The following is a 25,953-nucleotide window of genomic DNA, read 5'->3' on the forward strand; positions in this document are numbered from 1 at the left end:
GTAGCGCCTTTTCATAATGAACTGCATAGTGTTTAAAAGGTACCATCAGTGTGTTTTTTTTTGTTAGATCCTATTAGTTCACGTAGAATTGCAAAGCAAATTAGTCCTGGGAATTAGCAAGTAGGGCGGCACGGTGGTGCAGTGGGTAGCGCTGCTGCCTCGCAGTTGGGATATCTGGAGACCTGGGTTCGCTTCCCGGGTCCTCCCTACATGGAGTTTGCATGTTCTCCCCGTGTCTGCGTGGGTTTCCTCCGGGCGCTCCGGTTTCCTCCCACAGTCCAAAGACATACAGGTTAGGTGGATTGGCGATTCTAAATTGGCCCAAGTGTGTGCGGGTGTGTTTGTGTGTGTCCTGCGGTGGGTTGGCACTCTGCCCGGGATTGGTTCGTGGGCTGGGATTGGCTGCAGCAGACCCCTGTAACCCTGTGTTCGGATTCAGCGGGTTGGAAAATGGATGGAATTAGCAAGTATGTGATTTTATATTGTCCCTTTTCACAAGGAAGACCCCCAAAGTTACTGTATTCACACTATTTTCATATTTCTAAAATGGCAGGGTAATGACGTGACAGCAGTGCTGCCTCATAGTAAGGAGACCAGGGTTCTCGTCCTGGGTGCTCCCCGTTCTTCCCGTGTCTGCGTGGGTTTCCTCTCACAGTCCAAAGACACGCAGGTTAGGTGGAGTGTGTATGTGTATGTGTGTGTGTGTTTGCCCCGCGATGTTCAGACAACCAACCCAGGGATTGTTTCCGTCTTGCACCCCAGGATTAAGCGGGCTCAGAAATTGCCCTGCTCTGGTCCGGTCCGGTCTGGAGTGGTCCGGTCTTTTTCTAGACTGTGAGCCACGGCAGATGACGTCAGTGGTGGAGCCTCAGACTGCTGCTTGTGCGCGTCACTGTAACGCTTTGGCCACTAGGTGGCCTCACGGCATTTTCAGTCCAGTTCTTCAATTGAGCGGCTTTTCAAGTCTTTCATCTTCCACGTTGGTTGCCTGCTCACATCTTTACTTTCTCAATTTTTTCTCAATAAAAAGGAAAATGATATCAAATATAAATGTGAGCAATGTTTCCATCTTTAATGAGTGAAACAACACACATAAATAAATAACACGAAAGACAGCAGAACATTTTGAATGAACGCTCTCTTTATACAAGAGTCTTTTACACAGGCAGACAAGGAGCAGCTCGGGAGGGTCTTGTTGGCACCTTTGGGTTTTGCCGGTGAGAACTCTGAAGGTGGACGTGATGGCGGGTGTCGAAGTCTGTCTTCTCTTCTTGCTGTTGTTTCTTTTATCTCTAAGGAAGCGCCTAAAAATAAAGAAAAAAAAAAAAAAGAAATCAGCGAAGTGTCGTCTGCAGCGAGCTCGTTGGATGAGTCACAAACTGGCACAGCTGCTCCAGTGACATTAGTGACATTAGATAATAGACAGAGCTCATCACTAACTCAGGGGGGAAGAAGGGATTGCTGGAAACGAGGGTAGGAGTCACTATGGCGCCAATAGAGTCACGGAGTCAGGTGGGCACTGAGTGGCTGGGTGGGCTGAGAAGTGGAAAAGAATGGAATTAAGAAGAAAAAAGGAGAAATGAAGCAAAAGAACCGGAAGAATGAAATGGAAAGTAAAATGAAAAAAGGGGAAAACAATAAAGAAATTGAAGAAAAAAATGGGAGAGAAAAAATAAAAGAAACAGGAGAAAGGAAAGCAAAGAGGAAAAAAGGAATAGAAAGAAAAAATAAAGTAGGAACACAAAGGCACAAAGTGAAAGGGAAAGAAATGACAAAGAAAGTAAAAACACATTGAAGGAAAAAGTAAGGAACGTAAAAAAATAAAGGGATGAAGTGGGGGAGAAAAGAAATAAAAGAAAGCAAAAGCAAAGGGAAAAAAAGAAGTGGCCACTGTGTGGAGTTCAGGACGACTGGCCGGTCGCTGCCTGATGGTGTGAAGCCCCCATCTAGGACTTTACAAAGCTCTGCAGACAGGTCAGCAATCCAAGTTATCGGCCCTCCAGCCGCCTTCCATGGCTTCTTGTTTTCTTTGGCCCCCAATTCACATTTCTTCACAACTCACCCCCCCCCCCCCCCCCCCCCACACACACACACTAAGGGTCTATGGTGGCTGCCGTGAGCATCAAGCTGGTCAATGCAACTTCACCGTTGTGCTAAATGACTCTGCCTGGGTAGTTAAGCTGACCCTTGACTTGAAGCCCACCACATTCCAGGAACTGTGGACCCCCCAGACCTTTTCAAGCTGCGTGTGAGAATTTTCAGTCCACCCGCAATGGCTGATATAAAAGGGCACAATATGGCGCCTGTCATTCCCTTTATTAAATTCTGTGTGGACAGCTGAGGAAGTTCGGGTTAAACCCACTTGTTAAGATGAGGAGGAAAACGAGAAGAATGGAAAAGATCCACAGCCACAGTGACAGAGTCTGTGGTGTCAAACCTTGAAAGCAGTTGTCTCCATGAGCTGCTTCAAAGAAAAAGGGGAAAGGAATAAAATAAAAAACGGCAACAGTCATTGAGGAGGGCATCAGCAACTCCAGCGAAGAAAGGACATCAGGGACAAGTGTGACATGGCCAAAGATTAACACAATTAGTTCAATGTGAAATAAATCCCAAAGTCAAAGTTCGCCTGAACTGAACACTTGGGAAGATCTTGTAAGACAGCGTTTCTCAACCTTTAAGTATTTGCGACCCGAGTTTTCATAACAGTTTTAATCTCGCCCCCCTAACGTTTTTTTGAAAGGAGCCCACTATTACCAATTTGTTCTTTTTTAATTAACGATATATCATAGATGTAAATTTTACTACACCTACTTAACTTTTATCGACATTTATCTAACTCTATATTTATTTTTCTAGTATCAGAATGTAGTTTACGTTCATTTGTTTTGGTTTCAATAGATGGATTTTTCATATTTTCCATTCTTGTTTTCTTTTTTTAACATTTTCGCACCCCTCTCCTCCACTTTTTCTTACTTCGCATCCTCCTAGGGGGGCCCGCCCTGACGTGGCTGGGATGCCCAAGGAATGGAAGGATTGAGGGAAGGGAGCTTCTTTAGGACACCGTCTCCTCTACAACGCTTGATGGCAGCCCCTCTGGGTTGCAGCAGTGCCTCAGATTCCCAAAGGGTTAGGGTTTAGCGCGGCCCTATTGGGCGCCGCTTGGGGGGCGTTACTGAAAGGGCTAAGCCCATTGGTTCAGCACTTCCACTGCACCCAGATGTGCTGCCGGAAGAAGATGACCGGACACCTGGAGCACTTCCTGGTACCCTATAAAAGGAGCCAGCTGCCACAGTCGGGAGGAGGTGGTCGAAGCTTGCTGAAGGAGTGGAGGTGGAAAGAAAGAAAGAAAGAAAGAAAGAAAGAAAGAAAGAAAGAAAGAAAGAAAGAAAGAAAGAAAGAAAGAAAGAAAGAAAGGAAGGAAGGAGTCTTATAGCATCTTTCATCTTAGGCTCTTCCCAAAGTAAATAACAAAGTATTTAACTTTAGAAAGAAAGAAGTTATATAGCGCCTTTCACGATGAGCAATAATAAAGCATTTAACTTTATTAAGAAAGAAACTTGTTATATAGTGCCTTTCATGGTGAATAATGGCAGCGCTTAGCTAAAGAAAGAAAGAAAGAAAGAAAGAAAGAAAGAAAGAAAGAAAGAAAGAAAATATCATATAGCATCTTTCTTGATGACCAATAATAACGTATTTAACTTTAGGAAGAAAGAAATTATTATATAGCACTTTAATGTTAAGCAATACCCAAAATAAAGAACAAAGCATTTTACCTTAACATTGATGAAAGAAAGAAAGAAAGAAAGAAAGAAAGAAAGAAAGAAAGAAAGAAAATGGTAATATAGCGCCTTTCCTGATGAGCAATAATAAAGTGTTTGGGTTAAGAAAAAATGGAGATTAAACAAAATGGCAACAGTGACAGAGACGACGGCCGGTGGTGAAGCTGGCTGTCGCTCGGCTTTATTGTCATCTCAGTTTGAGTGACTGTCACCTCACTACTGTAGATGCCATTTAGTTAGCTGGGAAACTGATAGTCAGATCTCGGTGGCCGAGCACCATCTGTCGTAGAGTTTGAACCCGTGCTCGCTCCATTTCTTTATAGTGCCTTTCTGTACTGATTGCTCCCACTTTATTCATATGATAACCGAGATTGTTTGTGTAGCTGTAGCCCTGACTGGTGGAGTGACTCCTCGTCCCAGTGGTGCAGTCTGAACTTGTCATTTTATATGGTGCCTTCCCCTAGTGAATGCCACCCCAGTGTTCTTTACTTTTATAGCACAATCGTTTCAGTGCTACTACAGCTACAGTTTGAAGCCACTCACTCAGGGTCACACAGCATATCAGTGTGGAAAGAAAGAAAGAAAGAAAGAAAGAAAGAAAGAAAGAAAGAAGCTATATATTGTGCATTTATACTTTGCTGCTGAGAGGAACAATCTGGGAAGCGTTTCCCCGCCTAAATAAACGCGAGTGTTGCTGCCCTTAAGTCCGTGTCTGTCACGTCGGGTGTTTGGTGGAGCAGTGCGCCCCCTGGAGGTCACAATCCAAAAAGAATCGAGAAAACGTTTACTTCGACTAGAGGTCGTCTGGCAGCAATAAAGTTTTGGATGCCACAGAAGTGAACTTTCTAGATTTAAAAGGAATGGATTTATTCAAGCATGACAGATTTTTGGACAAATCAGGCTCAAAAGTTGTATCTGTGCCTGGCTACGTTTTCTGTAAACGTTCCTTTGGAATCAGAGACTCGGCGTCCACAGATCACAATCTACCCACAACTCCCCAAACCTTAAATAACTCAAAGGCGCGAGCAGAAATTTTACTTACTTTGGTGTGGACGCTTCAGCCGGACATGATGTGCTTCACGAAAGCTGGAAAGAGAACAAACAAGTCCTGAGAGAGGAGGCGATTACATCTCACAAAAGATAAGCAAAGCACCGCGTGTTCCGGCAAGGCGAGATTCGTCAATCTTCTCTTTTCCACAAGTCCTTCCAACGCATTTATCCCAACTGCCATTTGCCAAGTCACGTGTCTGGGACTCACGGATTATATGGACTCAGCGAGCCTGCAAAGCCAAATCCCCCCGAAGTAACAACACCCGCCAGAAAAACTGCAAAAGTCCCCCGCGCACCTCCACCTGACGGGCACAGCCGACTGCCTTTGTTTTAATGAGGAGGTGACGGGTTTGTCACGGATTCTGGCTATAGCTCTATGTGAAAGGCGCCATATATTCTCCATCCATCCATGATCCAACCCGCTATATCCTAGCTACAAGGTCACGGGGGTCTGCTGGAGCCAATCCCAACCAACACAGGGCACAAGGCAGGAACCAATCCCGGGCGGGGCACCAGCCCACCTCAGGGCACACACACACACACACCAAGCACACACTAGGGCCAATTTAGAATCGCCAATCCACCTAACCTGCATGTCTTTGGACTGTGGGAGGAAACCGGGGCACCCGGAGGAAACCCACGCAGACACGGGGAGAACATGCAAACTCCACGCAGGGAGGACCCGGGAAGCAAACCCACTGCGCCACCGTGCCACCTAAATTATTAAATTAAAGAGTAATAACAATGCAGGTATACAGACAGACAATAACTTTGTATAATTTTAACGTTTACCCCCCCGGTGGAATTGAAGAGTCGCATAGTGTGGGGGAGGAACGATCTCCTCAGTCTGTCACTGAAGCTGCTCCTCTGTCTGGAGATGATCCTGTTCAGTGGATGCAGTGGATTCTCCATGATTGACAGGAGTCTGCTCAGTGCCCGTCGCTCTGCCACAGATGTCAAACTGTCCAGCTCCGTGCCTACAATAGAGCCTGCCTTCCTCACCAGTTTGTCCAGGCGTGAGGCGTCCCTCTTCTTTATACTGCTTCCCCAGCACACCACCGCGTAGAAGAGGGCGTTCACCACAGCCGTCTGATAGAATATCCATGTGCTATGAAGCGAACCCAGGTCTCCTAACTGCGAGGCAGCAGCGCTACGACTGCGCCACCATGCTGCCCCTTTATGAAGTCATATACCGTATATTCTCATGTATAAGTCGAGTCTTGAAAGCCGAAAATTCGATCATAAAATCAGACCCCGACTAACACCCCCATTCAAAAATACAACACTTTAATTTTTTAATCTTTTTGCGTCCTCCAATCTCGCACCAGTTTCTCAGACACATCGAATTTTGTTGCAGCAGCGCAGTTACCAATTTCTTTCGCCACTTCAACGATTTTTAATTTAAAACCAGCTTCATATTTTCTTCTGGTCGAACGCTTCATATAAAGGTGTATGAGGGTGTGGGATACAAAAAAAAAAAAAAAATCACAAAACAGTTAAAGCGGGTCACCTAACTGCGAGGCAGCAGCGCTACCCACTGCGCCACCGTGCTGCCCGCTATATATTCTTTCCTTGCAAATTCAATTATTTTAACAACTTTGGACATCATTGAAAGTAAAAGACGCTCAAAAATCTTTCTTTTAGCACAAATTAAAAAATGCAGCACACTTTCTTTTCTACCTTGCAGTTAACTGATTTGTTATGAACTACAGTATGTAGAAGGAGCTGTAAACTCTTTTATTGCAAATTAAAATATCTGAACAACATTGAACACTTTCTTTCATTACAAATCCAATTAAAATGAAAGACGTCATATATATTCTTTATTTTATTGCCAATTATTTAACATCATTATTTTAAAATGACACTATATACGCTCTCTTTTATTTCAAATTTAAAACACTTTTCTTTTTTACAATGCCGTTAATTCCTGCACAAGGCACTATGCTGCATACCCTCTAATTTACTGTACGTTATGTTAGCAACACTGAATAACATTAAAAATGAAAGGCACCATTTGTTTTCTTCGCAAATGTAGTTATTTTAACAATGTTGGGTAACTTTACAAATTAAAGACACTGTGTGTTCTCTCTTTTATTGTAAATTCAAACACCGCTATGTGTTCTTTTTTTTTTTTTACACTGCAGTGAATTGCTTTATTGTGAACTCCATAAAAGTATATTTCACAGGATCTGATATGTCCATTTAATTTTAATTATTTTAGCAACATTAAATATCATAACAAATGAAAGATACCATTTTTGAGGGACATTCAAAAAGTTTCCGCACTTTTATATTTTCGTTGGAAATGGTGAAGCTGGGAGGAATAGCAATTGGGCATTAAAAAGATGGTACGACGTTGGGAAAATCGCATCGTAAACGAAGGTGACAATGGAGAAAAGGGGTGTCATTTGTTTTTGTAACTCTTAATAAATAGATTGAAAGAAAGTGCAGAAACGTTTTGAACGTCCCTCGTACTCCTAATTTTATTGTAAATTGAATTATTTTAACGACAATGGGACAGCATTTATTCTCCCGTTCTTTGCAAATGTAATTATTGCAATCATTTTGCATAAACTAAAACACGAGACCCTGTATATTCTTTCTTTTACTGAAAATTTAAAAACTTGCATCATTACAATCAGTTAATTGGTTTAATTTTGCACTATTGCTATATAAATAAAATGTATTATTATTATTGCTCTTTTAAAAGGCAGTACATACTGTCTCTCTTTTACTGTAAATTAAATTATTTTAACAACACTGGACGACATTAATAATGAAAGACGCCATATATTGTACTTCTTTTTTTCCCCCTTTGCAATTCGATCACTTTGGAGACCATCCAGAACGGAAGACACCGCATGTCCCCACTCATTAGACAAGTGAGTAAGTAAGTAAAAAGTATTTATAAAGCGCCTTTCACAGACATGACATCACAAAGTGGTGACAACAATAAAACACATAAAAGTGCAAACCAAATATAAGAAAACAAAAAGAGGTAAAGAGAAGCAATAAAAGAGAACAACAAGAACAAAACAAAGAATAAGCCAAAAGTCCAAGCAGAGACGACTCGGCTGAGTTCCAAAACTTGCTTTAACGTCATCTTCTTCTTTCGGCCGCTCCCGTCAGGGTTCGCTACAGCGGATCATCTCCTTCCATATCCTTCTCTGTCACCCCCATCATCACCTGCATGTCTTCTCTCACCACATCCATAAACCTTCTCTTAGGCCTTCCTCTTCTCCTCTTCCCTGTCAGCTCTATCCTTAGCACCCTTCTCTCATTATACCCCTCATCTCTGCTCTGCACATGTCCAAACTAACGCCATCTCACCTCTCTGACTGTGTCTCCCAACCGTCCAACTTGAGCTGACCCTCTAATGTCCTCATTTCTAATCCTGTCCATCCTCGTCACACCCAGTGCAAATCTTAGCATCTTTAACTCTGCCACCTCCACTTCAGAGGATTGTGCGGACTGCTGAGTGCATCATTGGCAGCTCTCTACCCAGTCTGCAGGAGATCTACACCTCACACTGCCTTCATAAAGCCACTAGTATCATGGCTGACCCCCACCACCCCTCCCACCAACTGTTTACTCCTCTTCCATCTGGAAGACGACTCTGCAGCATCAGGAGCAGGTCTGCGAGATTGTGCAATAGTTTCTTTCCCCAAGCAGTCCGGCTCCTGAACACCATGCTGCTCTCCTCCACACTGGACTCTTTACTCCACACACTCTCTGGATTACATAATACTACTTAATACTGTATATGTTTTTTAGTTTTATATATATATATATATATATATCTTGTGTACTGCACCTTTTGACTCTGGAGGACGATATTTCGTCCCACTGTGTACTGTAAGTATATTGTTAGGATGACAATAAAGTTCTACTTGACTTGACTCGTGTCTCCTGTGCCACCGTCTCCAGCTCATATAACATATCTGGTCTCATGACCATCCTGTAGACCTTCCCTGTCACTCTTGTCTGTCACAAATCACTTCTGACACTCTTCTCCACCAACTCCACCCTGCCTGCACTCTCTTCTTCACTTCTCCTCCACAATCCCCATTACTCTGTACTGTTGATCCCAAGTATTTAAACTCCTCCACCTTTGCCAACTCTACTCCCCTCATCCTCACCATTCCACTGACCTCTCTCTCATTCACACACATGTATTCTGTCTTGGTGGTCCTACTGAGCTTCATTCCTCTCCTCTCCTGTCATATCTCCACCTCTCCAGGGTCTCCTCAACCTGCTCCCTACTCTCACTACAGATCACAATGTCATCAGCAAACATCACAGTCCACAGGGAGTCCTGTCTAATCTCATCTATCAACCTGTCCATCACCATTGGAGATAAGAAAGGGCTCAGAGCCGATCCCTGATGTAATCCCCCCTCCGTTGCTCCTACCGCAGACCTCACCAAAATGTCTTAAGTTGCTTACTAAAAGAATCAACTGGGTCAGCCATTAATGGAAGGCCATTCCAGAGCCTTGGCACAATGGACTGAAATGTACTTGAGCCGGACATGAGGGAGGCCCTGCTGCCCAGACCTGTGTGCCCACCAGGCTGTATGACCAGTGATATACTCGTGGGGGGTTTGTCCGCAGGAAGCTCTATAGGTAAGCACCAAAATTATAAAACTAATTCTAAAATAAGCTAGAAGCCAGTGCAATGAGTACAAAATGGGAGTAATATGTGCCCCCCACACCCCCGACTAGATCAACGGGCTGCATTCTTGAACTGTAGCCGAGAACAGGAGGATTTCTTCAGACCAGCATAAAGGGCATTGCAGTCAGTCAAGACGTGAAGAGATAAGAGCGGGTACAAACCTCTCCAGTTCTGGCCTTGAGACTACAGCCCTCAGTTTAGAAAGATTTCTTCAATGAAGGAAACGAGAGCGACAAACAGACCCGACATGTGAATTTGAAAATAACCCCCAGATTACGTAACTTTGACGTAAACTCTGCAACACCAAGTCCCTGTGATCCTCCATTTCTTTCCTGGAGAGTGTGCCAGTCTCCTCTAGGCCTGCACTCATCCCGACTTTAATATTCTCATTGGCGACTTGTTGATTTGGACAGGTTCTCCATCCATCCATTACCCAACCCACTATATCCTAACTAGGGGTCTGCCGGAGCCAATCCCAGCCAACACAGGGCGCAAGGCAAGAATCAAACCCCGGGCACTGCAGGGCACACACATCCACACACAATAGGGACAATTTAGAATCGCCAATGCACCTAACCTGCATGTCTTTGGACTGTGGGAGGAAACCAACGCAGACACGGGGAGAACATGCAAACTCCACCGAGGGAGGACCCGGGAAGCGAATAGGTCTCCTGAATGTGAGGCAGCAGCGCTACCCACTGCGGCACCATGGGACAGGTACTGTTAGTCTGAATTCTAACATGCATTCTGTACATGCAACAGTCAGGACCCCCCAAAACCCTTTAATTCACAGACTTCAACACAATGACATTTTCTTGCGCATTCCATTTCAGAAGACTCTGTGCTCACCTTCATAGTTAATGCAGCCATTGGGGTCTTCCTGGCCCGCCATTAACTGTTCAACCTCAGTTTCTGTCATCTTCTCCCCTGGATAATTAAATGAATGTTAATTGGAGTGATGCACAGGGGAGGCTCAGTGATGCTCAAAACACATTAAAGGAATTTGTGCGTTTTTGTTTTGTTTTTATTACACCAACAAATTCCATTGTTCCCTTTTTTCAAGAGCCGCAAGACATAAAACAGGACTGTCCTCCTCTGGTGGCACTTTGAGCCAAGTAACCGTTAAAGACAGTTTAGAAAAACCTGTGTGGTTCTACCTTCCTCACTTCACTTGGCAAATGACATTCGTAAATGGCTAACAAAGAGCTAGATGATGAAAATGAGGGCATCAAGTGGGCACAGCTACGTACCAAGAGTGGCGAGGACGTGGCGCAGCTCAGCTCCCATGACCGTGCCATTTCCTTCCTTGTCAAAGACACGCAGACCTTCCACAAAGTCCTCCATGGTGCCCTGGTCCTTGGACTTGGAGATGTGTTGCAGCATGGGGAGGAACGTCTCAAAGTCCAACATCTTTGTGTTCATATCTGTGGAGCCAAACACACACAACCAGCCGACTGTCACACAGAGACACCCACAACAGCCAAAGAGTCTCACAAAGAATAAAACATTGAAGGTGCAGAAGGAGGGATCTGGGATGAGATGCACCATGAAATCATTGATAGGCACACCTGCCCTCCACATTCATGAGTGGTCTATGGGGGAGCGGGGCACAGCCGGGTACAGAAATGGAGGACGGACAGGCAGACGTCCCCTGGCATCATTAATGAGGCCCGTCGCAAGACTACATTGAGAAAAATCATAATGTCATGAATTCATGGAGACCCATCAAGGCCTTGCTACGGAACAGCTGGTAGTCCGCCCTGCTCCTCAAATACATAAGGAGAACTGCTGGAGGGCAAGGAGCCATTAAAGAATTTAATCAGTCAGTTATGATAATTATGGTATCAGTCTGTGTATTATAGATAGATAGATAGATATGAAAGGCACTATATGATAGATAGATAGATAGATAGATAGATAGATAGATAGATAGATAGATAGATAGATAGATACTTTATTAATCCCCAAGGGGAAATTCACATACTCCAGCAGCAGCATACTGATAAAAACAATATTAATTAAAGAGTGATAAAAATGCAGTGCAAGTTAAAACATACAAGGTGTATAGCGCCTTTTGTATTGGTAAACCTAAAATATATTTACTTTCCCACCAACCCAGGGCGGCATGGTGGCGCAGTGGGTAGTGTTGCTGCCTCGCAGTTCGGAGACCTGGGTTCACTTCCTGGGTCCTCCCTGCATGGAGTTTGCATGTTCTCCCCGTGTCTGCGCGGGTTTCCTCCCACAGTCCAATGACACGCAGGTGCATTGGCGATCCTAAATTGTCCCTAGTGTGTGTGTCCTGCACTGGGCTGGCACCCTGCCTGGGATTTATTCCTGCCTTGTGCCCGGTGTTGGCTGTGATTGGCTCCAGCAGTCCCCCGTAACCCTGTGTTAGGATATAGCGGGTGGGATAATGACTGACTGCCTGACTTTCACACCCATCTGTCATTTGTACAAAACCCTTCACGTCTATCAGTTATATCAGGGGCATCAAACTCCAGGCCTGGTGGGCCATAGTGACTGCAGATTTTCATTCTACCCCTTTTCCTAATCAGCGACCAGTTTTCACTGCTAATTATATTCTTTTTCCCTTCATTTTAATATCCCTGTTTTTAAGGATTCAGTCGTCTGAATTGATTTGTTTCTTCATTTAACAGCAATGAGACTTGAAACGAGCCAACAGATGACCAGCTAAATTGGGGCTTCAAATTCCAACCAATTTCACTCCAACCAGTTCCTTAATGAGAAGCCGATTCTTGCTGTTAATTAAGCCTGTTATGTAATTCCATGGCACTGTTGCTGCTCTCATTTTCTGTGTTATCTAAGACCACTGTCAAAATAAGAGATCAACCTTACTGAGACCTTCACCTTTCTTTATTTTGAGATATTGTGTGACGGGCACAGGTGAGATGGTCGTGTGGTGGCTTGTTTTGTGTCTCACTATTGTTTGGCTGCTGATTAAGGAAAAATAAACAACAAAGGGGCCTGAGTCAAGTTAATTAAAATAAAGGCAAAAGAAGTTAATTAGCAGCAACAACCGGCCACTAATTAAGAAGATGGTTAGAATGAAAACCTGCAGCCACTGCAGCCCACCAGGCCCAGAGTTCGGCACCAATGAATTATATCGTGCGGCGGTTCTCAAACCCGGTCCTTGGGACACCCTGTGCCTGCGGGTTTTTGTTCCAACCATCTACTGTTTAAAATTGGGACTCCTGGACTAATTAAGTGAACTATTGTCTGTTATACCTGCATTTTTATTACCCTTTAATTTAATATTGTTTTTGTATCAGTATGCTGTTGCCTGAGTTTGTGAATTTCCCCTTGGGATTAATAAAGTATCTATCTATCTATCTATCTATCTATCTATCTATCTATCTCTTCCCAGATTTTATGTTTTGGGAACAATATAGAAATTAGAAAAAGTTTGGTTAAAAAAAAAATCATTAAAATGTACTAAGCAGTTATATAGGGATACTGTATGTTTTTTCTTTTTAACAATATTTTCTGCCAGTTTTTGGGATGCAGAGCTGAAAACCAGCTTTTGGGGTCATCTTATTCCAACAATCTGGCCTGAGGTGGGACTTTTTTGCAATTTTAATTCTTTTTTGTCCTTTCCTGAATAAATTCTTCATATGCAAAGTTATTTTGATCAAATTGTCACAACATGCCATAGGTTTATGGTTACCCTCTCCCTTGTAAGGGCTCTTGTGTATGTTTTGGGACTATTAACAAGTACTTTCAACTTTTTAAAGCCAGTTACCCATTTTGGGCCTGGGTAAGCCAAAGCCAGCAGGTGGTAGTTTAAGTTAGCTGCCATGGCGGGGTTAACTTCTTCTGGGAAGGCTGGTGAAGGTCCTGGAACACTTTGTGGCTCTTATTGATGGCCTCACACCCTTTCTACTATATTTATGTCACCTTTAAACAAACAGTTTGGAACTGACCCTCCTGGCTCTCCCTCCTTCAAGGGGGGAAATGGCCATGGGCTCTGTATTTGGATGGAGTGGTGGCTCTGAGGCTAGGGATCTGCACTGGCAATCGGAAGATTGCCAATTCGAATCCCGTAAATGCCAAAAGGGACTCTGCTCCGTTGGGCCCTTCAGCAAGGCCCTTAACCTGCAATTGCTGAGCGCTTTGAGTAGTGAGAAAAGCGCTATATAAATGCAAAGAATTATTATTATTATTTGTTCCTGCTATGATGCAGCCAGGATTGTTGCCCTGGCTCAATTCTACTTTTTGTTTATTTATTCTTTTTCTTTATATTAATATATCTTATAGGGCGGCACGGTGGTGCAGTGGTAGCGCTGCTGACTCGCAGTGAGGAGGCCTGAGTTTGCTTCCCAGGTCCTCTATGCGTGGAGTTTGCATGACCTCCCCGTATCTGCGTGGGTTTCCTCCCACAGTCCAAAGACATGCAGGTTAGGTGCATTGGCGGTCCTACATTGTGCTTGGGGTGTGTGTGTGTGTGTCCTGCGGTAGGTTGGCGCTCTGCCTGGGATTTCTTCCTGCCTTGTGCCCTATGCTGGCTGGGATTGGCTCCAACAGACCCCTGTGACCCTGTGTTATTTTTCATCTTGATTCTAATTCTACTTTTCCAGGTGTTCAAATTAATCCATTAGTTGATAATTAGTGGGTATGACGCTACAGTAGCCTTTCACGATTAAGTGCTGCCTGCTTGTTTTTAATTGTCTCTATATATAGTATAAAATGCAACGTCTGTCTGCCTGCCTGCCTGTCTGTCAGCTTTTCATGAGAGAACGTCTTAACACATTTAGATCGGTTTTTTTTTTTCTAGAATTTGCTTGAACATTCTGGTTGATTCTGCGACTTCTTTCTTCAGAGTTCGCTTGCGATACCAATTTATTTATGCAAATCCGAGAGAGACGCAGCAGGCCAAGGGGAGGGAGTGTTGCCCTCCTCACTCACGCGCCACCCTCATTGACGTGTACCTTACCTCCACTTAGCTAGTGGACGAGACAACTACTTAACGGATTTAGATTGGGTTTTTTTCTAGAATTTGCTTGAACATCCCGGTTGATTTTGCGACTTCGTCGTGCTAAGTATCGTAGATCACTTGCGGTACCGATATATTTGCGCGAGGAGGAAGTGTGACGTCAGGAGTAGAGAGTTGGGCAGGGCCCTCCTCACTCACATGCCAGCCTCCGTTCGAGTCGCTCTACCTCTGTGTTTTGGAGTGTTCCTTGCCTCCACTTAGCCGTTTGTTTATTGATTTTGAAAGTTTGTCCTGTTTCACCGCTATGTGGGCGGAGCCACACGGGACGGCTAGTCATTAATAAGACACAATGAAGGGAGCACACTGTACAGAGAAAGGCAAAATATAATGCAATTAACAAAAGACAGTTAAGCATTTAAATCTATAGAAAAATCAGAAATATTTCTAAAAATCTTAAAAATGTCAAAATCATGCTGCTGTGCTTTTAAGAGAAGAGAAGAGCTAATTAAACGAGACCAGTGTGTTATCAGTTGTTGCCAGTGATTATGAATCTCGATGAAACAAAAACCTGAAGCCACAGTGGGCCCCCAGGACCGACATTGAGAACCCCTGATATAGTGCCTTTCCTTTATATAGCCCCTTTCATATCGACCCATATAGTGCCTTTCCTTTCTATAGCCCCTTTCATATCGACCCATATAGTGCCTTTCATATCGACCCATATAGTGCCTTTCCTTTGTATAGCCTCTTTCATATCGACCCATATAGTGCCTTTCCTTTCTATAGCACCTTTCATATCGACCCATATAGTGCCTTTCATTTCTATAGTGCCTTTCATATCGACCATTTTAGTGCCTTTCCTTTGTATAGCCCCTTTCATATCGACCCATATAGTGCCTTTCCTTTCTATAGACCCTTTCATATCGACCCATATAGTGCCTTTCCTTTCTATAGCCCCTTTCATATCGACCCATATAGTGCCTTTCCTTTCTATAGCACCTTTCATATCGACCCATATAGTGCCTTTCATTTCTATAGTGCCTTTCATATCGACCATTTTAGTGCCTTTCCTTTGTATAGCCCCTTTCATATCGACCCATATAGTGCCTTTCCTTTCTATAGCCCCTTTCATATCGACCCATATAGTGCCTTTCCTTTCTATTGTGCCTTTCATATCGACCCATATAGTGCCTTTCCTTTCTCCAGAGTCATTCACTTGTTTCATAGTGTCTTCCATACCAATCATATAGCGCCTTTCCAATCAAACTTTTTGCAGTCACCGTATGCCACTGTAGGTCTCAGTTCTGCTGTCTAAATGAAATTCCAGGTTGCCTCAGAAATTTCTAAACGTCTTATCAGAACTTCAGATTAATAACGACACCCTCATCTGGTTCCTGCATTTTTTATTTCTGAGTTGGAACCGTCCTTTTTTTTTCTTGGCTTTTTGCTAAAAAGTAATAAAAGCGTAAATGCAAGCCAATATTACAGAGCCCACCTTCTGGTTTGGGTTTGCCCAGCACTTTAAGGACCTCGGCGTTGGTAGGGTTCTGCCCCAGAGCCCTCATGACGTCGCCACACTGAGCGTAGGTGATCTTCATCTCTCCGGTGGGCGTCCTATCAAACAGCATGAAAGCCTCCTTGAACTCTGGAAGACAACAAAACGAAGCCGCAGTGAGCTGGCAGCCTGACGTGGATCTGTGGCAACATATTTAATTATACTGATCTCAGATGTCCCTTCCATGGTGGGGACCGCGATGATGGCTACTACTGACACATTAACACACAGGCCGGGCAGACATTTATTGTTCTACTTGTTCAGCCTCCGTCAGCTGCAGAGATCAAATCTGCTTGGAGTTTCAAACACCTTCAGTGTTTTATGGTATAATCACATCACGACAAGACACTTAGGAAAAACATGCATGTGGAGGAACTGACCTTCAATCTGGTCCGCATTGAATTCAATCTGAAAGACAAAGAGAACAAAATGTTATTGGATGGCAGCTAAAAGGTGCAGGCCGTGGGGTTCAAATCCACTCCTTTATATTTTAAAACAGTCCACAGGCACACAGTGGTGCCCGACTGATTTTATAATGTGGCTGCCAACTTCTGCTCTCATTTTAAACTCATTTAAAGGCAGCTTTGTGCGTGAGCTCTGAACGCTGGGGTGACAAGACAACAAGCAGATGTCAAAGTAGATGGGCATCTACCACAAATACCAGTGAGGCCTCCTCAGATGTAGTCGGTGCTTATCAGGCAGCAAAACAGGCAGAATGCACCTCTAGACCACAGGACAAGAGGGCCTATCGGGTGGGTTTTGGATTGTGAGATATATTGTGAAAGATGCCCCGGACACAGACAGACACTGAGACAGCCAAATGTCCAAAACACACACGTTTTATTCCTCAACACAATACCACTGTGCACAATTAGCCACAATACTCTCAGTCCTTTCGTTTCTTCTGCCTTCCTCCACTCCACTCCACTCCACTCCACTTCACTTCACTTCACTCTACTCCTTGCAAGCTCCGTCCTCTTCCACCCGACTCCAGCTCACCAAATGGAGTAAAGTGGCCCCTTTTATGCCATACCCAGATGTGCTCCAGGTGCTCCTTGATGATCTTCCGGCAGCACTTCCTTGTGTGGTGGAAGTGCTGCAGTCCATAGCTCAGGAACCATCCAAGCATCCCCTGGTGGCAGCCACGGACCCCTGGGGGGGCTGCCCTCTTACGTCCAGGGGAATATAATTGCCCCTCTCCCGGTCCTCCCTTGTTCCATGTGTCCCGGTGAGGCAAGGTCCTCGGTTGTCTGCCACAATATATATTTGTTGTCGTCCCCTTGGACCCTCAGATCAGACGCCAGACACCAGATAAAAGTCCAATAATTAAATTTATTCGGACAAATACGTGCACCAAGCACCCTCCACTCCACAATACTCATAAATAACACAATACTCTAATACATTAATCAATCCTCCACTCCCAGACGTGTTGTTACCCTTCCTCCCAACTCAGCTCGATCTGCTGGGGTTACCCTTAGTCCTTTTATACTTCTTGACCCGGAAGTGTTTCTGTCCTTTAGTCCGTGTGACTTTATAACACTTCCGGGTCGGGTAAAACTCCTTTTCTTCAGTCCGGAAGTACGTCATTGCCTCTGTCCCCTCGACTGGGAAGTACTTCCAGGTTATAAGGCAAATAGAAGTCCCCTGGTGACCCCCATGGTATCCAGCAGGGCTGTGCATTAAAACTCCAATGTCCATGAGGCCCTGCTGGAATTCGGGGCACCTCCGTGTTGCAGGGAGGGCTCCATCTGGCGGCCTGGGGGTATTGGCCGGGACAAACTGCCGGCCATATATCACAATATATATATATATATATATATATATATATATATATATATATATATATATATATATATATATATATATATAGTGTCAGGTAGCTGGGGTCCATGCCCGGTCGGGACACCCCTGCACACTATATCCAGGGGGAGCAGCCCTGGACAGTGCAATACCTCCCACTGGACGCTAGATGGCCACCCCCTGGGTAGGAGCGATGCCTCAGTTTCCGACAGGGCTCCATGGGAATTGGAGTTGGGTGACGCCCTGTTGGGTCCTGCAGGCACCGCCAGGGGGTGCTGTGTTTGGGACTCCTGAGCCCGTGTGGGCAGCAGATCCATCACAACCGGAAGTGCGGCCAGAACTCGGCCATTAAGCACATGGAGCACATCCGGGTGAACTATAAAAGGAGCCAGAGACCACCACTCAGCGGCTGGAGTCAGGTGGGAGGAGGACAAAGCTTATTGAGGAGGAGTGGTGGTGCCAAGGATAGGAAAGAGAAAGTGCTTTTGTGTTTCATTGTGTGCTGTGGTTGGGACTGTGTATTGCCTGTGGGACATGAGGAAGACGTGCGCCCACAGGGGAAGAAAAATAAATAATTGTTTTATTTTACACGTGCCTCCCGTGTTCAATCTGTGTTGGGTTGGTCGCTATATAGCGTCCTTCTTACAATATATATATATATATATATATATATATATATATATACATACATTGTCACAAGAATGGACAGGAGACATAAAAAGGTTTGGGGCAGCCACCTGTATATTATGCCCTGACTGCAAAAGAGTTGGATTTTGTGGAGTTGTGTCTGGTTCAAAGTCCAAAACAGGACTGATGACATGTGGCAAAGATGGTGGCTTTAAAGGTCTGGACAGGAAGTGACTTCATCATGGGCAGTGAAACCCGGAAGTGACTTCATCATGGGCGACGGAGCCGGAAGTGATGCCATCACAAGTGCCGAAAATCGGAAGTGATGCCATCTGGACTGATGACATGTGGCAAAGGTGGCAGCTTTGAAGGTCTGGACAGGAAGTGACATCATCACGGGTGCCAGAACCCTGTGGAATTTCCCGTGAATGGTCTGCCGAGGGTCGAGAGAAAAAGTCTGCACCTCGCCACCCCCTGGTCAGACATGGAATTGTCACTATTCGAGCCCTTTAGCTGCCTCCCATGCGTACATGTGTGACAAGATATATTTATAAAATCCAATGTCTGTCCGCTTTTCACGAGAGAACTGCTTAAAGGATTTAGATCAGGTTATTTTTCTATAATTTGCTTGAACATTCCGGTTGATTTTGTGAAGTATCATAGTTTGCTTGTGGTAGTGATGCATTCATGCTAATCCAAGAGAGAGGCTGTGGGCCGAGGGGAGGGGCGATGGCCGGACTCCTTCTATGTTATTATTACGAATGTCTGCGTTGGTTTCCACCCACAGTCCAAAGACATGCAGGTTAGGTGCATTGGCGATCCTATGTTGTCCCTAGTGTGTGCTTGGTGTGTGTGTTTGTGTGTGTGCCCTGAGGTGGGCTGGTGCCCTGCCTGGGAATTTGTTCCTGCCTTGTGCCCTGTGTTGGCTGGGATTGGCTGCAGCAGACCCCCGTGACCCTGTAGTTAGGATATAGTGGGTTGGACAATGACCGACTGACTGACTTCATAAAGGCAGGAGCATTTATTACATTAATTGCTGAACTAGTGCTGCACCAAGATGGAGAATTAGATGCAGAGATAACCCACAGAGTGCATGGAGTAGATGCAGGAACTGGAAGAAGGCATCAGGTGTATGATGTGATCGAAGAATTAAGGGAAAAAGTAAGGGTTTTAGGGTCAATGCAAGACCAGCAATGATGCATGGAGTGGAAATGTGGGCAGTAAGGGGAGTGCAGAAGTTGGAGGTGTCGGAAATGAGAATGTTGAGATGGATGTGTGGAGAAACAACAAAAAAGGACAGAATAAGAAATGGGGTACAACAAAAGTGGGAGAGAAATCTAAGAAAGAACAGGAAAGTAGGCTGAAGTGAGGAGAGACAAGGTGTATGAGGGCAAAAGAGTGATAGGAATGGGAGAACAAGAGAAAAGAAAGTGAGGGAGGCCTAAGCAGAAGAGGAAGGAAACAAAGATGTGAAGGAAAAGGTCTGACTGGGGAAAAGGTGCAGGACTGAGCTGTATGGGAAACGTTGGTCAGGCACATCAACCCCACGTTGATGTGGGAAAAGAAGAAGAAAAAAAGAAGAATTTTGCCCAAAATATTCCACCATATAAAAGATGCCAGGCGTGGTGGTCCCATGGAAGGTGGCACAGTATATATATACTGTATATATGATTGTGGCACAGAGTGGCACGTCAGTTAACACACGCACGTATGGATTTCACTGGACCCTGGGCACATGACCATACTGACCCCACAGTAACTTCCAGTTGGGCCTCCTCACATGACCCTCCAAGACACTCGACAAGTGACCTTTTCGGTAAAGTGAGATGTGCAGCTGACGCTGCGACTGAAGAAGGCCAACACAAACAACTACCTCTCGTTATGTTAGTAGCACAAGAGCCCGTCGAGGAGGGTCATCAAGTTACAGAGATGGCAACAGTGAGCATAAGGCATTATTTCAAAGCAGGCTGTCAAGGTCAAGGCTGAGGAGCAAGTCCATCGCACGTCTAATAATAACGTGCCACCTCGAAGGGATTAGCGAAGAAACTTTATCTCGAGAAAGGGGCGTCCTGAGGAAACAAAGAAGAAGGGCCCATGCAAGAGTTAAAAGCAACTAGATAGGGAAATGTGGAGGGGGTGGGGGGGCTCGGCTGGTTATGGTCTGCTGTAAAAATAATTAACGTCCACGTACATCCAGCTTGTAGGCCCGCGTTGTCTATACTCTTAAAAATGCTGGTTCTTTAGTGGCTCGTGTAGCTCCTCGGAGAACCATTGCTTGACAAAGAGCCATTTCATTCTTTGCACATGATGTTGGTTCGCTGGGCTTTGAAGATGTTACGAATATGTGGACAAAAGAGAAATCTTTAACGTCTACTGGGTGACCGAGAAGGACACGACAAACCAAGAAAACCCAAACTTGGCCTGTGTGGTTGTACATAGCAGGAGACCTCATACAATCAGTTACTTCTCTTATGTATCCATGGCTCTTTTGTGGAAGCTGTTTTTTGGACCTAAATAAATAAAGGATCCTTCCGGAACCTTCATGCAGACAGTTCTTTTGGGAATCAAAAATGGTTCCCCTATGGCAGGCATTCTCAATCACAGGTCTGGGGGTGCCACAGAGGCTGCAGGTTTTCTTTCCAACCAGTTTCCTATTCAGAAGATAACGAAGCATTGATTGTTGAATTAAATGGCTTGTTAGTGTTTTCATTATTTCAAGGTATTTGTGTTATTAAATGATTTTATTTAACTTGACTCTTCTGTCTGGGTGAAATCTTTTGGCAATGCGAATTTATTCAAATTTTGCATAGGTGTTTAATACCGATGACAATCCGTCAAACCGACGCAATTACGTAACACATTTCCCCGTACTCAAAGGTTATGCGATTCTAATTAACGCACACACAACAATGACGGAGAGGGAATAACGTGCGATATCGGCGCATACAAGTGAGAGACACGTCGGTTTGCCCCCACTTGCCTGGAGTGGGTGCCGACTTTACTGGCTTACTCTTACGATGGTCTCGGTGAGGACGTATTGCCGTTCTGTAGTCGATATTTTTTTTTCGCAGCGACCGAGCGCTAATCCCATAAGAGCCTGAACAGAAAAAGAGAGACCAAAATATAATTCTTTTTAGTATTCAAATAATTCTGCAAAGGAGATATATTATGTAATACTTTTAAAGAAGGTTCCAACCACTGTAATAAAAACCTCACACACTGTTGAGTTTGGTGCTGCGGTGTCACCCGTTACACGGCTGCGCTCTGATCTCCATCCGGGTGTTTTGCGGTGTGCTGGGTGTGGCAAACGCGCCTTTAATCAGCGCATGCTCCCAACCTCCTCCTCCGTTCACGGAAAATGATTAAAGTAAAATGATTTGCAAAGTACTCAAAAAGTAAAAAATAAAATATAGATTTTAAGTAAAACGATTTTATATACTTTAGTTATAAATGCAATAAAAAGCAAAAAACAATCTTTTCTTTAACTACAATGTTCGTGGTTATATGTGACTAAACAAAATCGTGGGGCGCCCATAAATTAATTCATTCAATCAATTAATAGAATGGCTACTCTATAATTACCCATCATGCTAAACAAGTTTCAAAAATCGTTTGAATCAATTCATTTATGTGCGCCCCTCGATTTTATTTAGTCGCACATAACCACGAAAATTGTGCTTAAAGAAAAAAATATTTTTTGCTTTTTAGTGCATTTATAACTAAAAGTAAATAATCGCATTACTTAATTTATTTTTTATATATTTAATTATAAAATCACGTTGTAGATTTTTGTTTCTGTCACCATTATCCATGTGCTGTGTGGACTGGAACCGGTTTGTACTTCTCGGTCCTGCTCTTTCCTTCTCATTTATTAACGCACGGTGCAAAAAAGCAGTTTTAAATTTCACCAGGTTAGATGAAGAGCTGGTGGTTCCTTTGACTATTTGATCCTAAGATTAACTATAGCGGCTTGTTAAGAAAATAAGAGGCAATTAAATCCTAAACTGTTTAAAATTAAAACAAGTAATGATAAGGTTCTAAATTAGGAGTGTCGAACTCCGGGCCTGGAGGGTCGCAGTGCTGCAGGTTTTCATTCTAACCCTATTCCTAATCAGTAACCAGTTTTCACTGCTAATTAAATTATTTTTCCCTTTATTTTAATGGCCCTGTTTTTTTAAGGATGCAGTGCTCTGAATTGACTCTTTTCTTCTTTAAATGACTTCCAAACAGAAATGTGATGTGAAACGATCGACCATCTAAACCGGAGCGTCAAACTCCAACCAGTTTCTTAATGAGAAGACGATTCTTGCTGTTAATTAGCCCGTTATATAATTCCATGGCCTTGTTGCTACTCTCATTCTGCCACAGCACACATTTCCATTTCTGTTTTTTCTTAGAACATCGTGAAAATGTTTTGGTGACCTGTGAGAGCAACCTTACTGAGACCATCACCTTTCTTTATTTTCAGACATTGTGTGATGGGCACAGAGAGATGGTCATGTGGCGGCTTGTTTTGTGTCTCACTATTATTTGGCTGCTGATTAAGAAAAAGAAAAGAGCCTGAGTCAAGTTAATTAACACAAAGGCAAAAGAAGTTGATCAGCAGCCGAAACTGGTCACTAATTAACAAGATGGTTAGAATAAAAACCTGCAGCCACTGTGGCCCTTCAGGATAGGCGTTGGATGCCCGTGTTCTAAATTGTTAACTTAAATTAAGCCTAAAACGTATATAGCTTTACTATAAATAAAAGGGTTGTGATTAAGAAATTGGTTGAAGTGCAAACGTGTAGCAAGTGTGGCTCCTCAGGACTTTGGCACCTTTATTTATTTATTTTTTTAAAGAGAGACTATCCAGGAGGAATTGCTGCCAGGGGAAATCTGTCAGAAAGTCCACCATATCGCCATTATGCTTAACGAGTCATCTTTGCTTAAAAAGCCCCTAGACGTGTGACAAGTGTGCCCTCTGGCATGAATCGAACTGAGTAGAGAGCTCTAAGTTGGCAGTGCTGCTACTCGCTGCATGTGCCAACACCCTGCCATCACATTCCGGGCTATTGTTCCTTCTTAAAGGATTAATAAAATTACTGTTGACATTCATCTCTAAAGCTTCCAAATACAATGGCGCTGTAAAAGAATGTGAAAGCGGAAGAGTTCATCTTAACAATAATCAAAGTCGAAAGCAGATTATCTCACGCGCCGGACGGTCCGCTCGGCTTTAGCAGACTGCATGCACCTGCTGCTGGCAGCTGTTCCCATCCATAAATGCAAAGAATGAAAGAAACGCCATTGGGCTCTAATGACTTTGTCAGCGCCATTTCATCACAATGTAATCATAAATAGATTATTAATTTAAAAAGACAGGCATATCCAACTGAGCTTTATAAACTTGTAATCCACCTATCCAGTCACTTCCTCAATCTGCCAATTTAACTTGTGGTCACACTCTTAAAAAAAAAAGGCGCCAAAGTGCTTCTTCAGAGCAATGCCTCAGGGGAACAAACTTTCCAAGAAGAGTCTTCCACAAGAATGTTCCAGAAAGAATGTTTATTTTTGTAGATCCCTAACATGTTCCACAAATAGCCACGAATGGAAGGTAACACATGTGTTAAATACTAATTGATTCCTGATTTTAAAAGTCTTCACAGTAACAAATTTCTGGATTCCTTGATCTGTTAGTACCCTGTTAGGCTACCTATTGTACATTTAAGTCAAGACTTTTATTTTCTGCACCTGCTGGGAACTTTTTAAAACCCAAAGTACAAATTTTATACGTGAAGAAACTTCCCCAGAATGAAATGGTTCTTTCCCAGGAACCACACAACCCAGTAAAGTGCCGTTACAGAACCAGATTTTTTTAAGAATGCAGCATACACCACCAGTTTAAAGTCAAACTGACATTTTAAAAGCCATCCATCGATTTCCCGAACCGGCTTAGGAATCTGCTTTAATGTATTTTAGATTGCGGAGTCCGTCATTTTAATGATTTGCTTCTTCGTGGAATCCGAAGTGGACGGCGTCTTCTAGTTCTGGCCGCGTGAGAAAACTTAATCGAATATCGAAGTTGGTAGACCTGAGCATCACGGGCACACCGGCGCAGTTTTTTTTTTTTTTTTTTTTGCCGCTTTTCCACTTCACACATCAGGATGCTCGGCTATTGAAGTGACATTGTGGAAACTGGTCTTGGGATGGGAGAATTTTAAAAAATATAAAACTCACGTATTCGGTAAACGTGAAAGCACCCATAAGACATTCGCAAATCACTTAGTTTCAGATTTGGTCCTTTTCGTATAGTTAGTTGGACAAGGGTGCAGATTCTCACTGTAAAAGAACTCAGTACGCTTGGTGAAGTGGGCATCGCGGATTTACTTACAGGTCTCCTTACTGCGATGCAGCAGCACTACTACTGCGCCACCGTGCCGCCCTAATATGTTATTGCCACGATATTATTGTGCATTGATTCTCAAAGTGAAAAAGGGGATGAAGCAGATGAAGAAATTCTACATGAACACGTTGACACTCTTCACACACAGAGTTACTCTACAGAATAAAACCAAACCAATGCAGGAAATCAAGGCCACTCGTATAATGCATTTTATTACTTGTGTTTTTAAACAACACCTCATACGCTTACTGGAGGCTTATTCCGAAGCCACCGTGCTATCTACGACCACTTGTATACGAGAACTGCATTGAACTTTAAAGTCCCACAACGCCACTGATATCGTTATTTTAACTTTTGCTGGTAAATAATATGTTAAAAGTACTACGCTTGCACAAATTGTGTCTGCTTCATTCAAGTACTGCCTAACTTACCTGGCACACTGACTCTTAATGGCGTCTTGATGTTTTCCGGGATTGATATGCTGAGTTATATCTCTGCCTCCTCCACGGAAAATTGAACATCTGCCCCAATATGTCTGCTTTCAAAAACTACAGTTAATACATTTTTGTTTTCAGAAATGTACATTCTATGTTTTTTTTTCTGTCCGTTAAACAAGTCAAACGCGTGACTACAGAGAGGCGTCTCAGAACTAGACGCCTTGACATCGCGCTTGCGCAGTGCCGAGTTCTTAAGTTTCGCGCCATAAATACAGACAGCTGATTGGTCCGACATTTCGTGTTTGGAATAGAATTGATATGATTGGTGATTTTTAATGTGAAATATGCGCACTCCAAAGTGCGCTTTCTACAACGACTTGCATTATGATCAGTAAATAAACTGAGAAACGAGTCATGTTAAAATGTGGATTAAAAGAAAAAAAGCAAAGCCTAGGATCCACAATTAGTGGATCCTTGCGTCTCTCATACACACTTAAAGCAGCAGTGCCACCCTGTAAAGCGTCCATCCATTTTTCAAACTCGTCTGTTCATTTCAGTGTCACTTATTTTGTGATACCATTGAGGGAAAGCGATCCGGCATGGCATGTCACATACACCCACACTCAATCACAATTTGGGGTTGACATTTAACCTAACGTGCATGCTTTGGGATGTGAGCGGTGTACCCAGTGAAA

At 43.7% G+C, this 25,953-nt stretch overlaps 1 protein-coding gene across 2 annotated transcripts in view; it reads right to left on the reverse strand.

Moving 5' to 3' along the window:
- Positions 1-1,047: 1,047 nt before the first annotated feature.
- myl4 (myosin, light chain 4, alkali; atrial, embryonic) overlaps positions 1,048-25,953 on the reverse strand; it is a 301,275-nt gene continuing 276,369 nt past the window's right edge. For both annotated transcript variants that reach the window (XM_051918928.1, XM_028819178.2), the window contains exons 2-7: positions 16,390-16,417; positions 15,950-16,099; positions 10,754-10,927; positions 10,353-10,430; positions 4,822-4,865; positions 1,048-1,304 (exon numbers count right to left, since the gene is read on the reverse strand). In XM_051918928.1, coding sequence (XP_051774888.1) covers positions 4,837-4,865; positions 10,353-10,430; positions 10,754-10,927; positions 15,950-16,082 — 414 coding nt within the window. In that variant the 5' untranslated portion in view covers positions 16,083-16,099; positions 16,390-16,417 and the 3' untranslated portion in view covers positions 1,048-1,304; positions 4,822-4,836. The remainder of the gene's footprint in view (positions 1,305-4,821; positions 4,866-10,352; positions 10,431-10,753; positions 10,928-15,949; positions 16,100-16,389; positions 16,418-25,953) is intronic.

The sequence above is a fragment of the Erpetoichthys calabaricus genome, chromosome 14 (genome assembly GCF_900747795.2).
Source record: "Erpetoichthys calabaricus chromosome 14, fErpCal1.3, whole genome shotgun sequence".
NCBI lineage: Eukaryota > Metazoa > Chordata > Cladistia > Polypteriformes > Polypteridae > Erpetoichthys > Erpetoichthys calabaricus.